The 16,205-nt window shown below is 46.8% G+C and overlaps 6 protein-coding genes across 6 annotated transcripts; 3 read left to right on the top strand and 3 right to left on the bottom strand.

Moving 5' to 3' along the window:
• Positions 1 to 265: 265 nt before the first annotated feature.
• Positions 266 to 1,387, bottom strand: N7537_009210 (uncharacterized protein; the record flags this gene model as incomplete). Its single annotated transcript, XM_056900264.1, has 3 exons — positions 266 to 487; positions 514 to 1,110; positions 1,178 to 1,387. The coding sequence occupies 3 exons, from the start codon at positions 1,385 to 1,387 to the stop codon at positions 266 to 268; spliced, it is 1,029 nt and encodes a 342-aa protein (XP_056748932.1).
• A 711-nt stretch (positions 1,388 to 2,098) lies between these two features.
• N7537_009209 (uncharacterized protein) lies at positions 2,099 to 3,088 on the top strand (the record flags this gene model as incomplete). Its single annotated transcript, XM_056900263.1, has 1 exon — positions 2,099 to 3,088. One exon carries the CDS (start codon positions 2,099 to 2,101, stop codon positions 3,086 to 3,088), a length of 990 nt encoding a protein of 329 aa, XP_056748931.1.
• A 261-nt stretch (positions 3,089 to 3,349) lies between these two features.
• On the top strand, positions 3,350 to 4,087 carry N7537_009208 (uncharacterized protein; the record flags this gene model as incomplete). The annotated part of the gene is made up of 1 exon (XM_056900262.1): positions 3,350 to 4,087. One exon carries the CDS (start codon positions 3,350 to 3,352, stop codon positions 4,085 to 4,087), a length of 738 nt encoding a protein of 245 aa, XP_056748930.1.
• A 3,249-nt stretch (positions 4,088 to 7,336) lies between these two features.
• Positions 7,337 to 8,606, bottom strand: N7537_009207 (DUF3712 domain-containing protein; the record flags this gene model as incomplete). The annotated part of the gene is made up of 4 exons (XM_056900261.1): positions 7,337 to 7,660; positions 7,724 to 7,845; positions 7,926 to 8,341; positions 8,446 to 8,606. 4 exons carry the CDS (start codon positions 8,604 to 8,606, stop codon positions 7,337 to 7,339), a joined length of 1,023 nt encoding a protein of 340 aa, XP_056748929.1.
• Positions 8,607 to 10,191: 1,585 nt separating this feature from the next.
• On the bottom strand, positions 10,192 to 12,520 carry N7537_009206 (tetratricopeptide repeat protein; the record flags this gene model as incomplete). Its single annotated transcript, XM_056900260.1, has 2 exons — positions 10,192 to 10,363; positions 10,419 to 12,520. 2 exons carry the CDS (start codon positions 12,518 to 12,520, stop codon positions 10,192 to 10,194), a joined length of 2,274 nt encoding a protein of 757 aa, XP_056748928.1.
• A 2,374-nt stretch (positions 12,521 to 14,894) lies between these two features.
• N7537_009205 (uncharacterized protein) lies at positions 14,895 to 15,802 on the top strand (the record flags this gene model as incomplete). Its single annotated transcript, XM_056900259.1, is given in 4 exon segments — positions 14,895 to 15,070; positions 15,087 to 15,268; positions 15,351 to 15,498; positions 15,550 to 15,802. The coding sequence occupies 4 exon segments, from the start codon at positions 14,895 to 14,897 to the stop codon at positions 15,800 to 15,802; spliced, it is 759 nt and encodes a 252-aa protein (XP_056748927.1).
• Between the last annotated feature and the right edge of the window lie 403 nt (positions 15,803 to 16,205).

Below are 16,205 nucleotides of genomic sequence, written 5' to 3'. Positions count from 1 at the left end.
TTATTGAATGCGCGAACTGCACAAATGGTGCGCAGAGCAATGTCAGAATGATATGCAAAACCAAGGAACCCAGAGGGGTGTCACCAAGGTGTAAGTCCTGGAGCACACTACCCACAATAAGGCCATTCGTGTCCACAACGATATTGTATAGATTCCACACAAAGAACCAATGCGAAACGGATATATTCCAGCCGCTGACTAATGTATATAAATTGCTAAATTTGGTGGATATCAGTGTCAGAACCTGCAAGACCCTTCGAAATACTTACAGACTTCCATAAGCTAACGGTCCCATCATAGGGATTGCGAGAGCCAATTTAACCAGCCAGCTATCCATAGACATGATCCCCGTGTACCACCTCCTACGTTGCCTAATCAAGTCTGAAACGCTAACGGGAGGTTGTTCTCGTGCGATTGCGTGAATCCAGCCAAACTTGACTCCCCGGCGGGCGGCCTGCTCGGTCAGATATTTTAAATTAGCAACTGGCTTGTTGATGTAATCAGATCACATACGTGGAATGCAAACCAAAAGTCTTCAGCAAGACACCCAGTATCCCAGGTTACCTTGTTCTCTACGGCACCATTGATCAATATAAAGGAGCCATGCATCCAGCCAAGTAGCGGACGTTTGAAAAGTCGGATTGGAAGTTGGAAACGGCCAAAGTCCTCAGCCACCCTGAAAACCTCAGCAGTGGTCAAGAATGGATTTTTCCAATAATTATGCGATGTGTAGTAGATTGTTCCCTGTACATGTTTTAGTGTTGTGTAAGATAATAATTCAAGCGGAACATATACCATTCCAACGTCCTCTGTTCCTCGCTCAATAAAGTCAAGGCATGCTTGTACCAGATACTCGTCGATCTCAGTTTCTTCGTCCAGATGAAGTACCCAATCAAGCTTGGATAGTTTCCAATGCAGGCGACACCATTCCAATGCCCGTGCTTTATATTTCGCATGGGCCGGTTGAAACGAGGCTGGTACACTCACCACATTGACAAAATCAGGAAGTGCTGCCTGGAAATTATCATTGGTGGAATCTAACGCCACGTGAAAAGTGATGTTCTGATATTTTCTGCAATTTTGCCATGGTCTGATAGAGCTTATTACGGTCTATCACTAATGTATGAGCTTTGATATAGTACGCAAGGCTGTTAAGGGGAGAAGAGAGGTAGCTTACCTGAACATTTGTTCCCTTCGTAACTAAGCATACTTTGAGTTCACGGAAATAACGTCCCTTGGGTGACTCTTTATATGCAAAAGGCCGCATTGGTAGACAAAGACCCCATAAGATCGAGTATGGTGGAAGCTGCCCTAGCAGTAACGGAGCGTAGATAATGGCTAGAATGGTGCAGTCGGGAGTCCAGAGCACCCCCGGCTTAACAAACATGTCGTATAAGCCAGCCCACGTACTTATGCGATATAAAGCTATGCCGTTTAGGTACATATATTTTACAATGTGCTCATGGTGAAAGACGTACCAACAAACCAGATAGTAGCTGTTAGAGGAAATATTGCCCAATTATAATTTAGACGCTCATAGAATACTCTTGCATGTTTCCCGGAAGAGTGAATGTCTCGGGGATTGACATAGTGTTGGTTATGTTGGCCATAGCCATTCATCGCCATAACGAAGATGTAGAAAAAGGTGTGTATAGGGAGCAGGAAAGCGACAAAACGAGCTTTAGAGCTATCTCAAGTTTGGGGTCCTTGGTTTATATTCAATTAATATTTTAGTGTACAGGTATTTGCAACTAGATGTATTAGGCGTTATTGATATATCACAGTCAGCGGCGAACCGGGGACCCTTGCGTCACTAGGATTGGCCTTGCAAAAAGAACAGCATCAGGCTTGAATTAGCAAAAGTCCAACAAATAGGTTAGAATCCTCATTTTACTGAGAGTTAAATGACTAGGTATTGCTTGCTTTTTATCTAGGCAAACCCAGAAGGAAACTGAGACCAGCAGCCATACTGGGTTGCGCAGAGAGAACAATGAGAGGAGCGCACACACTTTCTAGGTACTCCAGTTTGATTTATATAAAGATGTGCCTGTGAGCGACCACGGGTATTACCATTTAATAATCCTGACCTGTGATGAGAATGAAATACCTAGCCGACTCCATTGGGCTTTTCGGCGGCTTTGTGCTGTTTCTGTCGTGGTTATGGAGTATCTACTTGCCTCAAAGTGAAAGACCAGAAGCAACCAGAAAGCAACAAATAATCTACGCGACTTATCTGAGCGCGCCCACCGAAAATAAAGATCATTTCATCTCCGAATTCCGCAACACCAGCGATCCATATTTTGACGCGGCTCGAATCCTCACATATCAGTTCCTCCACGCACCGGAAACGCGAACCAGGTTGGCCATCCCTTTCGTGGTCTTTGTTCACCAGAATGTTGATCAAGAAAAGAGAGATCGTCTCCAAACCGACGGTGCACAAGTCATTGAGTGGTCCGATTTCCGAGTGGACTGGGTTCGACCGACAGAATCCCGATGGGTCGATGCCCTGACGAAACTGCGGCTGTGGGAGATGGTCCAGTACGACCTGATTGTGTTTTTGGATGGTGATTCAGTCCTAACAAGATGCCTCGACGGAATTCTCAGCGCCTCTGTGACTTGGCTTGCAACATCCACACAAACCTCATTATCTATTAACGGGGTTGAAATACCCCTGCCAGAGACTTACATTGCTGCTGGCTTGCCGCAACTCAGGTCGAATCACTCGTCGCATCCGTCGCGTGTACCAGAGGACTTTTGGGACTGGGATACCTTCAATGCTGGCTTTATGGTTCTGCAGCCGTCACTGAAGATGTTCCACTACTTTGAGGCGTTGCTGGCAGTTGAGGATAGCTTTGATACCAGTATAGCCGAACAGAGCGTCTTGAATGTTGCCCTTTCTCGAGGAGGCCCTACCCCGTGGACTACCGTGGACTTCTCGTGGAATATTCAATGGCCATGGCCGGAGGACATTAAGACGGGTTATGATGTTCTTCATGAAAAGTGGTGGGCACCTATGCACTGGGAATCTAGGGAGTATTTGCTCTCTTGGTATTGGCGAATGATTGGGTATTATTCTGCCTCTGATTGATGATCCACGCGAAGTTTAAGAATACGAGGGTTTCCTATTTTGGATCTTATTTCTTGGCTTTGCTTAATCTGAAACAGTGGAGATGTGGCGCACAGACTGGCCATTGATTGGGGCATCCAGCGCTATCTTGCGGTTTCGGTTAGTCCATGTCTATCACGCCCTTCGCTTGACGAGTTACATTCTTTTAAATTCTCCAACTACATTATTATTTATATCCTTTACTGAATATCGTTTTTCTGGGGTATTCTTTTCATCCTCAAAATGTCTACTACCACTATGGAAGGCCCACTACAGACTCCGGAGGTTATAACAATCATCCCATCTTCACCAGCTCCCTCCTACAGAATCGAAACCTTCACTCAAAGCGATCTTCTTAAGCAGCCATTCCTGTCCGAGCTCCGGGACGTCATCAATATCAGCTATTGTGATACCGCTGGCACCTCTTTCGTAAAAAGCGGACCCCGGCTCACGAGCGACACGCAACTTGCCGATGAACTTGAGGAGACTGGCTTCACTGCAATTGCATTCGCTGAAAATGCAATCATCGGTACTGCAAGTTTAAAAGTCTGGTCACCATATTCTGAAGCACCCCCGTGGAAGTTCCCGGGCCATTTTGAACAATTCAGTGCGGATGAGATCTTCGCCGCCAGCTCTACAGTGCTCGATAGCCTCCATGATGAATCTCAAAATGCGCTCTGCGAGGGAGGTTTTGAACTTGTAGCTGTCGCAATCACGCCGGATCCTCGGTATAGAAGGAAAGGCATTGGTGAAAGCTTGGCCAAGGCGTGTGAAAACGAACTGAAGAGGAGAATTTCTCTGTCTGGGTGCACTGAATTGTCTCGCTCGTGCATGATGCTCAGGACCGTTCGCGAGCTCCGAGGTGCTTATTGGCTAAAAAGGGGGTTCCGTGTCGTGGGGGAACAATATTGTCCTCCTTTGACCTGGGGCTACAGCAAGGGGTTTGTTCTTTGGGCTATGGAGAAAGAGATATCAGTTTAAATTTACATACTTCTTGCATCTTTCAGGAAAAGTCGTTTAATCATGCTTTGGCCGCCCCCAAAATGCGAAGTAGCTTGCCTGTCTTGTCATCCGTGTTATTTTACATTCTGTATTCGAAATCCAGAGACCTAATTATGTGTTTTCGATGTTGGAGATTCGAAGAAACTAATGATTCGTGGGGTGGGAATAGCTTCGATTTTGCGGAATAGAGATTTCAAAGTCTTGTACAAAGTATGCCTTTTTTTTACCGCCTTAGTATATACCTAAAAAGACACTTAAAAAGATACCTAAAAAGATACCTAAAAAGATACCTAAAAAGATACCTAAAAAGATACCTAAAAAGATACCTAAAAAGATACCTAAAAAGATACCTAAAAAGAATATCTAAACACATCACCTAAAAAGACATGACAAGGCCGTATAACCAACCAACTATTCTTATATATGGTACATATAACTAGGAATAGCTTCAATTTACAGTACACGGTATAGAGCGGCGTTGAAAGCAGTCTATAATTCAGACATATCACGGTGGACCAACCGAATATCTATCCAAAGCTGAGATGGTTGCTGCCCTCTGTATCCTCCCGCCTAAGGTCCGCCTCCTGATTGTCCACGGGGCTTGCTACTCCGACACGTGGACTACAATAGCCCACGACATAAGTGCCCAGCAAGGTTCTTAGCGAGATGTGCTTATGGAGACAACAACCACCATCGGCGAGAAATCCAGGGCGTATGTCTTGGGCTCCGGCCGAAACCGATGTTCTTTATTCGGGGTGGCGTTTGTGGGGGAGATTACCACTCACCCTGAGGGTAGAACCTCTCTGCATCGCAATCGAATAGTCGACGAGATGCTCTATATTGGGCCAAACCAGGAAACCTCTACACCGCTTGCGATCCCCTCCACCCGCGCTCTTCTGTCCCACAATATCTCGCACTTTATCCTGTCGCTAAAGATTGAGACTACAACCAAGAATGCGCCTTCTTAGCAGCGCCATGAGGCTTTCCTTCAATCACGGGCATCCGCCCGGTCTGTTTGGAGAAGACTTCGTCGCTGGGGAGGCTCGAAACGAGGACCGATGCAGGGGTTGGTGGGAGATAGCCCGACAAAAATCTCAAAGACCAAACAATTGCTACTATTTCCTGGCAAGCAGGCCAGATACAAAGAGTTGGCCAGTTGCTGGAACATCTCATTAGCCTGAGACTGATTATAGACGTGGTCGACGTAGAACTAGCCACTTAAGCACTATCGGATCACGCAGACAATATTGTTCTGCCCCTGGTTGAGAGACTTATGTGTGATGATAATCATCATCTGATAAGCTTGGTACCCCCCGGGGATGAAGGCCATGTTAATGTCTTCTTCGAAGATGCCCAGGACTGGTTGATTGATGGATTGGCTTATAACTGGCTGACACGCAATGCTTTTTTACTCTTGCATGAAGCTCTCAAGTCGGAGGATAGGGATGATATGGAGAAGAATAAACAAGGGACCGGACCTCGGGAACTTTCTGGGGTAATAAACAAAAATCTGGGGAAGCGGGTCAGTGGGTCCATATCATCCATATCAATGACAACTTAGAAGTTGGTCTCTCATTGTTTATTTAATGCCAACGATATTCCTACATGTATGAATCGAGCAATATTTTGAATTTCTACAGAATCCAGTGTACAGCCTTAGTGGCCGGCAGTCCACATTCCGAATTTACAGATTCGATAGAATCAATATGATTTCTTTTTTCTTTTTTTCTTTTAAAAATATTATAAAAAAAACCTTTGGCCTACCCCGTTTGTATCACGAGCGAGGGCCCCGAAGGGATAGCTCAAACTCATCTTCACCGGCTGGGAAGCAGATATTTACGGTGTGTTGTTAGCGAATCTCAATCGCTCCTGCCCCTCGGGCCAGACGGGCCAAACGCCTGTTAGGAACTAAGTTCAGAGAGATCTCGCTCGTGGCTCGAACACACACGCTCCGCTCTCCCAGTCAATCGGAAGGTGTCTCGCCTAGTAACCGTTTTCCAGTCTGACACCAACGGATGCTTGTTTCCACTGAGCTAAGTGGGGCTTGGGGTTGAAGATCCTCTCTGGATCTTCATGGTAACAGTGCTTTTTTTCTCTTTCTGATGATCTGATTGGCTGGATCCTATGTGTCTCAATTAGGTGATCATGAAGCTATTCAGAGTCCCGAGGTCCACTTTTTCCAGATACCTTCTAAAGCTATTACCACCCTTTCTCTTCATTCTTGAAGCTATTCTTTGCTAGACTTTTGATGTCTTTATTGGTCCCCTCTCCATATGGCTTTGAAATCACCACTCCCTTCATGAGGCTATCCCCACCTGTCTTTCCGAGGTAACTCCTATCTCACCGATTCCTACGCTTCACGGTTGAAGTTATTCCCAACTGTCTGGCGCTTCCCCGATTACTCTTTTCTTCTTGAAACTTTCTCTTCATTCTCATAGCGGCTTTTTGGAAGTCATTCACGTCCCTTCTTCCCCCCATCTCGGTTCCAATTATTTTGACCCTATTCCTCTCCTTCCCTCTCTTTCCTTCCTATCTTCACCCATCCCATTATTTTCCTTCCCTCTTTCGCATCCCATTCCCATTAATCACTTGACACGCCCCTCGTTCGCCTTTTTGACTTTCTCCTTTCTCATGTGAAGCTATTTTTCCTATCACATTATCTCCTCTTCCTTATTTGATTTTTTACTACCTCCAACCACTTTCTCCCCTCGATCAATAACACATAAATGAATTTCATACACATGCATACATATATACACGTATATAGCCTCTCATCTCTAATAAAATACATGGAACTCGAAACAATCACATTCGCGGTCGTTATACTTCGGACGGCCGCTATCCTAAAAGGGAATTATTTGTGCCTGAGGCCTTAACATAAGACCCACTTGTTGCCTTGGCTCCCCAACTTTATTCTCCAGGAACTATTCCTTTGTCTTCTGGTCATTCTTGTACTTTTCTCGAAACCACCTACAATACCCTCCAGTCTAGACTTTTTATAGGAAAAAAAATCCATAGATACTGGAAGTTATATTCATCGCGCAAGCTTATAACAAAAAAAGGGTATTAAATATACACGAGAGTGAACAAACCGCCAAACAGCACATAAAAATCACCGAATCCCACTACCGGTTATGGTAATAAAATATAGAAATGTAGAAATATAGAACGTAGAACATAAACCATGAGCATAAACAGAAACGGTATACCACCCACAAACATAAAACCCTACTGCAGGGTAATATTAACACCAGCCGCGCTCAGTGCAGACTTAACATCCAACTTGATAGATAACTTGTTCGCAGTCAGCGCCTTGCTGAAATACGGCAGTTCCTTGCCGTTGTATGTTGACGTCGCGTTTCCGGTGATGTCGAAAGGCATGATACCATCTTTGTAAGGGTTGGACTTTGATGCGAGCAGGGAGATGATGGCGGCTTGGTCGACCTTGCCGATCATTGGCACGGTGTTGTTGCCTGGCTTGAGGGTTAGGTCGGTCAGGTAGGTTGTTCCCACTGATTTGCCCGCTAGCTCGAGGTTCAGGGTTACGTTGCCCTATTTCTCTGTGTTAGCATCGTGGACAATGGGGATGTGATATATAGGAAGAGGAATAAGTACCAGTGGAATGGTCATGACGGAGGCATTGGGGATGATGACAGTGCCGTTCATCCCGTACCCGTTGACTGGTGGGTACATGATGAAGAACTTGGCCACGGTGAAGCCCTTGAGTTGGTTCAGACCTGGTTCATCGGTTAGTCTAGGATGCTTTCCCAATTTCACACACTTAATGAGGTGAAGAAATAAGAAAATAGAAACATACCTTTCATAACAACAGTCTTGTTATAAGTAACCGTGGTCTTCGGCAAACCACCCTGCTTCAAATCAGGTCTTCCGTAGATATTCAACGAAACCTCCTCATTCAACATAACAGCAGTGGTAAAATCCCCAAACGCAGAAGCATCAGCCAAATCAACATTCTGCTCGAAGTGGATTTCCGCCCCATCCTTCGACTTCACGGCCGGGACAGTAACATATAGGAAAGGATCCGCTCCGGCCAACGAGACCGAGGAATTGAAAGCGTAGATCTGGGGGTGATAAGAGCTATCTGAGCCGAGGACTTGTCTCTGCTCGAGACGGAAGGATTCGGGCGTTGGGTTGCTGAGGATCATCTCTGTGATCTTGAGGGTCGAGTCGTTGACGGCATCTTGTGCGATCTTGGGATAGGCGACGTAGACACTAGATGTAATGCAGGGTGAGTGGAATGTTCCTGTTCCTGTTGCGGTCTGAACCGTGTGGCGTCCGCATGGTCAAGGCAAATTTAAAATGGGATGTGGACTTACACCGGCAGTAGGATAATGAGGAAACAAGCGATGAATATAATCAAATGCACCCACCACCATTTCTTGAAATGGGCGGCGAGACGTGCTCCGAAGCTCTTCTTAATTGGTGTAGGGGTTATATGAGATTCTTCCTCGACGAACTCGGGCTTTGCGGTCGACATCTTGTTACTGTGGTTTGTATTAGGGTCTGTAGGTAATTCTGGACCAGACATATACATACCGAGTCGAACAAACACCTACGAAAGAAAAGAAAAGAGCTTCGAAGCTAGGAAGAAAATGAAAGTGAAAGTGATACAAGCACAGGCTCTAGAAGGGTGTGGGTAGTAGTCGGTACTTTATAATAAAAATCCACCTTGGGAAAAAAAAATATTTAAACTAACCATTTGAACAAGGTATATTCTAGCGTCACATGTTATGCAGCAGACAAAAAGCCACCAAAATGCAATCCGAAAAAGAAAGGGGGAAATATAATGCACCTAAGTATGACCTAGTCCTCATCTCATTTCCTTTTTATTTTTAGTGATTTTTTGTCATTTGACCAATTCAATATGGAAAATATAGTAACTCCAGGTCTCATTTTAGCGTCTGGGGAACTCCAGATTTCCGGGGAGATACGATCAATCAGTCTGGGGTGTATCGAACGTTTCAGATTAAGAATATCTGAGTCTAATCATCATCACCACATGAAAGGGAAGAGCCGAGGTGGACCAAAATACCAAGAATGACTGTTCTAATAAGCGGCATGCGTCGGGACGGGTGCATTTGTCCTACCAGGGCCTTTCCTAAATGATGTATGAGAGATTTGGAGGGGGCTTATTTTGAAGAGATACTCAGATGGAGTACGGTTGCACTAGATTGTTGAATAACAGGATGCTCATTGGTGGACGGTGAGACTAGGAGCAAGATAGCGTGCTGCCAAGAGGGGGCGACCCTGGATGCAAGGAGTGTGCACCCCCGTATTCAGAGATCCTATACGTCTATACGCCAAAGTCAGAAAAGCCGAACTGCTTTCTAAGAATCCCCGCTAATCCCTCACTAAACCGGACCAAAGACGCCAGTTTTGGGGGTCAAGCTCGGCGATGTGGCCAATTTAGGCAATTCAGACACTTTCGGGTCAATGCTCCGAGACAAAAGCCGGGGAACAATGCGGGGGTCTAGAACTTATTTTGTTGATATATTGGAACGGAAAACTGGATAATATCAAGGAAATGCTCCTACAGGTCCAAAAGATACAGATCAACGCTGTCTTGATTCTGTCATGAGTTCATGAATCGCCACACTGAGGCATCAAGCAAAATATGAGTCCAAATATGAACAAAATTGTTCGGGGGAATCATACCCAAGAAATATGACCAAGAAGAGAAAATGAAAAGAAGGTGCCATGAAAATAAAGAAAAATTGGCGAAATGATGGGAAGAAATGAAAAGGGTATACACGAAGAATTGAAGTATTAAGCGAGACACGTGAACCAGACTCGGTCCATGCTCAATAACAGCTGCCCAGGCGGCTCGGGAAAGGAGAAAGGAGAACAGGAAAAAAAAAAAAAAAAAAAAAGGTTTAGACATGAGAAAGTGAAGGAATGTAAGTCGAAGAATCGAGTTAAAAAAAAATGCAAATAAATCAAAGGTCGGCTCAGAACGCTCCAAACATGATGCAAAATGCAAAATGGATGGTTCTTCCACAACTCCAAGGGGAACGCGTTGAGACAGAAAGGAAAGTGGATAAAGCAGAAAGCAGACAGATAGTCTATGCTTCCGACACATTGGACTTCTTGCGTTGGAAGATACTGCGAGTGCGGGACTTGCTGCGCGGCTTCTTGTCCTTCTCCCCGCTGGCATTTCGGCCACGGGAGCGTCCAGTTGACGTGGACGTGGACGTGGACGTGGACTCGACCTCGTTGTATTTGGCCTTGTAGATCCTGCGGATAATCGTTAGTAAGGTCGAGTAGAATGTAACTACTAAGAAAAACGTACCAGCTGTTTCCAACCATACTCATACCCTTGGCCTCAGCCTGGCGGTAAAAGCGCGCCGCCTTCTTCATATCCTTTTTACAGCCAACCCCCTCCGCGTAGCAGAATCCAGCTTCGGCCATGGCGTCAACGTCGCCCCATTGACCGGCGATTTCGAAACAGCGCAGGGCAAGAGACTTGTCCTGCTCGATACCCCAGCCATTCAAGTAACTGACGCCCAGTTCATAAATGCTCAGAGCAAATTGAGCACGGTATGCCTTTTGCAATTCCTTCGCCTTCGACGCACCGGGACCATCCGGATCGGCCAACATTTCCAATCCGACGGAATCCACAGCTTTGCGCAACCATCGTACGCCCTCCTTCTCATTGGATCGCATGCCCCAGCCGTGTCGACAAGCCAGCGCATAAAGCAGCATTCCCGTCGGGTGGTCCTGTTTCGCGGCAACCCGCAGATGATACGTCGACTCACTCAGGGATCCTCGCTCGTGACATTCAATGCCCTTAGCGACGTGGTCGTCAGCCGTGAGACCGGAGGCCGTCACCTGAGCGGCAGCGGTTTTGGGCCGCATGGTGCTGGCTGAATCCGCAGAAGAGACAGTTTCATCCTTATCGTTGATCGTCTGTCGGGTGCTCTCAGCAGAGGGCCGTGGTGCCGGCTCCACTGGCGAGTCGGGCACAGGCGGGGGTTGTGGGAATCGCTGAGACTTGGGAGTTTGAGGTTGAAGTTGAGGTTGAAGTTGAGGTTGGGGTTCAGACTGGGGTGGAGATTGAGGGGGAGATTCAGGTTGGAATTTCGGCATCGGCATCGGGGTTTGAGGCTTGGAAGCTGGAACTTCGTGCATCGAGTGAGGCTTCGGTGAGTGCTCAAATTGGCGGTGGGCAGTAGGGGATGGTGTTCGTGTCATCCGTGGCGGCTCCTCTGAGTGCCGGGGAGGAGTTTTCTCAAATAGAGGCTCCTCCCACTCGAAATGAGGCGTTTGCAAGCCCGCAAAGACCACAGAATCCCGTGACAGGAAGCGTCCGCGCGGAAGCGCATACTTGGCGTACACATAAGATGAGACGGCGGACGACGGCTCACCATCCATGTCCGCCATTGCAGCAGCATTTTCAGTTTCCAAGAGGAGCGGAGTAGGCTTGCTGCGACGGTACATATGGTTCGATCCAGAAGCAAGGATCGGTTCTGTAGGCGTCGAAGCTCCAGGCGCAGACAAGCTTGTACTGGACCTACTCAGCGGTCGAGAGAAATTGAAAGAAGGGCGGGGGAGATGGTTCGTTCCCGTTCCTGATGTCTCCGAACTCATGGATGGTGATCGAGGGTGTGGTCGTGCAGGGAATGTCGACATGGGAGAATATGGCAATGACACAGCACTTCCAGAGGATAGCTTTCGAGGTTTGGAGAAGGTCGACCCACCATTAGAGCTGCTGTAATCATCATCAGAACTCTCAGGGTGTGTCACCTTGGCACTACTGGATGGACGCGACCGCGGTGACACTGGGGGTGCCAAGGTGCGTGGGATGTCCAGTCGCGAAGCTGAGTCGATCGATGAGCCTTGCGGCTTATCAACCGCTACACCAACAGGCGCATCCTCGGCTCCACTTGCGTGTGACGCGACATCCTCTGGTGACTCGGCGCGCGGCATCCCATATGCCTCCGGGCCAGTGTTATATATCGTTGTCCGGGGTGTCGCATTGTCATCATCCTCATAGTAGCTAGCCTCGGTGCTAGCATGGGAAATTGAGCTCAACCGGGGATGTTCGGAGACAGGGCGGTACTTGGGGTCTTCGAACTCCGGCAGCCCCTTCTGCGTGGGTTTCCGGGTCAGTTCTGTGCGGGATTCAGTCGACGATTTGGAACGGTAGAAGCCCGGGCGGCCTTGCGAAAGCGATCGAGCCACACTCGACGGCGGCAGCCGACTCATGCGGCGGTCTCCTCGTCGAGACTCATCGAGTTGTCGGGCGAGAAATCGGCTCTGCGCGGCGAATGCGTCCAGGGGGGAGAGCGCGGGAGGAACTTCGCCGTCAAAATGCGCCACCCGTGGCGAGCCACTCCGCAGGGTGTCGTGGGATATGGAGCGACATTCGCTCAGTTTCCCTCGCATGTCCATAATAAATAGATAAATATGAAATGGTCGGCTATTGAATCATTTATCCCGAGTCGGTTGGATCTTTCGAGATTTGCGCAGGAAGCATCGGAGTAGTCTTTTGAAGTTGGGTCCGAGTCGAGGGCGGAGTTGCGGATAACACACAAAGGGGGGGGATGTGTCGGGCGGGGGGGCGAGATTATAGAGCCAAAGGAATGACAGCCCTACACACAATATTGAAGCAAGGAATGAGGAATTTCAGGGCATTGGAAAGAGGAGAGCATAGAGAGATGAGAAAGGAGAAAGGAGAAAAACGGAGGGCACTGACGATCACAATTGCAAACCTTGGAACGAGACTATGACAAGTAAATAGAAGCGTCCCGTGCACTAAAATAAAACAGTCGCTCCACCGGGTCTCGACGTTTGACAAGGGATCGTCTCAGGGGGAGAGAACTGCTCAGGGGTCGCCAAGAATACAGGAATAACATCAAGTCGCATACTGTGTACTGTTATTGGCTATAACTATTCTTTAATTGAATACATCGCCTTGGGAATCTACTATTTGCTTTCACTAATACTTCAATTAAACTGACCTCGGGAGTGTTTTGTTTGACCCGCTATCTTCTAGAATTCTAGTTCCAGTCCTAGTTCCTCTGCCGTCTCTCCCCACACGGGTGGTTTCATCATTTGCTGATCTGAAGAAACCACATGCATGAGCTATTGCGTTTTATGTTAGAATTGTGACAGCCTTGGAAATAGCTGCCTAGTTATATACAAAAGTTAGGATAGGCTAACTTCTCAGATTCGCAACAATAGCCGAAAGAAGTGAAACAATCCCCTACTTATATTACAAGCCACGAGAGCGGGTACCACAGTCTGAAAGGGGTTGAAAAATGGCTCGTAATGGGATTGATATATAACCCAATAGAATCTCTCCCCGGAACTGTTGTATAATGATTTCTTTTCTTAGTAGTAAAATCACTACATTGGAAGTCTCTGGGAGATGAAAGGACAAATATAGTTACATACGCGGCCTTTGAGTCAACTCAACCATGGTCCGTAGTTCTCACTATCCCTAGTTTGGAATAGTATCACATGTTACTCAGCATGCACTTCCGGGTCCATGGTTGGACTGAACCTTGCACTATATATCTATATATACCACCTAGGACTCAAGAATAGTATATCAAGAGTCCATAAGAAGGGCACATCCCCCCTTTGCTTCTCCTTTTTTTGGAATACAATTCCTTCAGAAAATCTTCGCCCTAGATTTCCCTCGGTTTCTGTTTTCATCTGTCTCCGAACATTTGCATTAACTACGCGCGGCAGCTAAGAGTGGATTTACCGATGTTGTAAGATGCATCTCAATGTCATGATATATCGCTTTGGACGATAATTGGTGCCCATGTCCTAATAGCACTTACGCACACGACCTACGAATCGGATAACGAAGTGGCTCTTCAGGTAAAGGCATTCGTCCTTCTACTTGGGAATATCCTGACCCCTGACTACTACAAAGACATATTCTGCGCTCTAGAATCGTACATAAACACTTGGGATGACCGGATAAAATCCAACGGCTAGTCAGGGCTCTGGGGAGTCGCGGCTCGCACGTCATTACTATGACATTTTTTTTTTTTTTTTTTACATACAACATAGAACACCAGGTACGCTTAACAAATATAAATTGTGGTCTTGTCCTCACCAAGATTGGAGCTCCGTCTGAGGTACCATCTTTTTCGTTACCGAAAGGCTAGAGACTAGGCTACATAAGATCAGCTCTATAAGAGGGCACACACCTATTATTGAAATCCACAATGATTAATTACGCACATCCATATGTGGGTTTTTACATAAGTCAAGAAGGAGAACACTAAAAATACTACACATCACTACCCATCAATACAGAGCTAGTAAGATATTGTGTTTTGATGTGATTAAGAAACTGTGTCTTGGCAACACTTGGCAACACTTAGGAACGCTTAGCAACGCTTACCAAACTCCGAAAAAACACCTGTTTCAAGTCTCTTTCTCTTTAGATCTTTGCAGGATCTTATATCCTTTTGCGAATATTTTCCATTGGACCGCAAGGACTGCAAGACCTAAGCAGAATGAATCATCCTCCACCGGAGCTCTTGCACCAGATATATGTATGTCTCAGAGTATGTCACCTCGCGCTTTCTTTCCTTGTGAGACACCAAAACCTTTAGCTTCATGCCAATGGTCTGGGTTCATGCACGGCCCTTTCCACTTTTAGTCCGGTTAATCACACTTGTTATGGAATAGGGGCCCCTCTTTTTTTATCGAGACCCTCAAACCCTCCAAGAAACCGTCTCAGAGTTGATAGAGGATGGTCGGGGCGTCGGTTCGTAAAGTACGCTAGGAAATTATCTATTAGATGTCTCAATCCAGATTCTGGCAATCCAGCACAGGACCTTCTTTGGCATTCAGAAGGCTGCAGGTTGGGATTATCTCGTCACAAGCAAGACGAGCTAGCCCCAAAAGACAGTTTTCTGGAGTCTCATTTGACAGATCCCAGTTTATAACCTGCCACGGGATTCGATATCATCCAGTGTTGGTCGAGTTATAGGAAATGGGAAAGAGGCTGGCCACCACTTGCTGCCCTCATCGCCCGTCTGAGCCCTCTAGAACAAATTGAATCTCTTGTAAAGAACGACTTTCCAATTCCCTTTCAGGAAGCTATTTCACAGCATCATCCAAAATGCCGGCTACATCTGTCGTGGCCGCATAACGTGGGCACCAGCGTGCCAAGTTTAAAAAAGCAGACAAGCCCTCGAGTTAGGGATCGAATGTGCAACAACTGGGGATCGATTTCAATCTTCTACATCACCAGTCGCTGCATACATTTGCCGTAAGATCGGCGAACCCGATTCCAGATATAAATATCTAGAACTTGATGCCCTTGACATCAGCCAGCTAGCCAAGTGCTGCCCCCAGCTAGAAGAATTCCGTCTTCCGATCAAACGATCCAGGGCCGTCAAGTAGAGTGCGAAATGCCCTGGGGAACTTAAATACTTTTCAAACCTCTATAGCCTCGTACTAGGTCTTCATTTTGACCCCAGACTGCGGCCGGTGTACCAATTTCAAATATTCATGACATCCGTTCTTCATGGGATATTCGCGAATGCGACAATGGGTGAGAAACTTGCTCTTCAGATTTGGCACTTGATCTCATCCAACCAAGATTCCCGTCGCCTACAGAACCTCCGTATCGTGCCTTTTGGTCTTGGGTACCCCTTGAATGATAAAGAACGGCTCCTTGGCTGGTTTTCTCGTTCGTTTTGATCACATGCTACAATTTCCAAACCGTGGGCGTACCGATATTTACGCAAATCGGAAAAAGGGCAAGGGAGATACGGCATCAGTCGCTTATAAAAGCTCGGGGAAAAGATGCATCCCCGAGAGGCTAGCATGGGTTCTTTCTGATGTCTGGCTGTCCGAGCCTGGGGAGAATGGCTGGGAGTCAGCTCGCAACAGATTTCCAGTGCGGTCAAATGATGCTTAAGCTTTCTAATGGTACCAGCTGCTATACAAGTGAAAAATGAGATTCAGCAGATACATGTAGTAATCTGCATGCACATCCTCTGCAGAATAAGCTAATATGTTACGCCTCGAATTGTAAGAGTAGCCTGTAGAACGTATTCCACGGAGATTTTAGTCTCATGTCATACTCTGGGTTGTATCCACC

The sequence above is a fragment of the Penicillium hordei genome, assembly GCF_028827395.1.
Source record: "Penicillium hordei strain IBT 12815 chromosome Unknown utg000005l_segment0_segment0, whole genome shotgun sequence".
NCBI lineage: Eukaryota > Fungi > Ascomycota > Eurotiomycetes > Eurotiales > Aspergillaceae > Penicillium > Penicillium hordei.
Note: the sequence above shows the minus strand (reverse complement) of the source record. Positions and strands in the feature narration are given on the sequence as shown.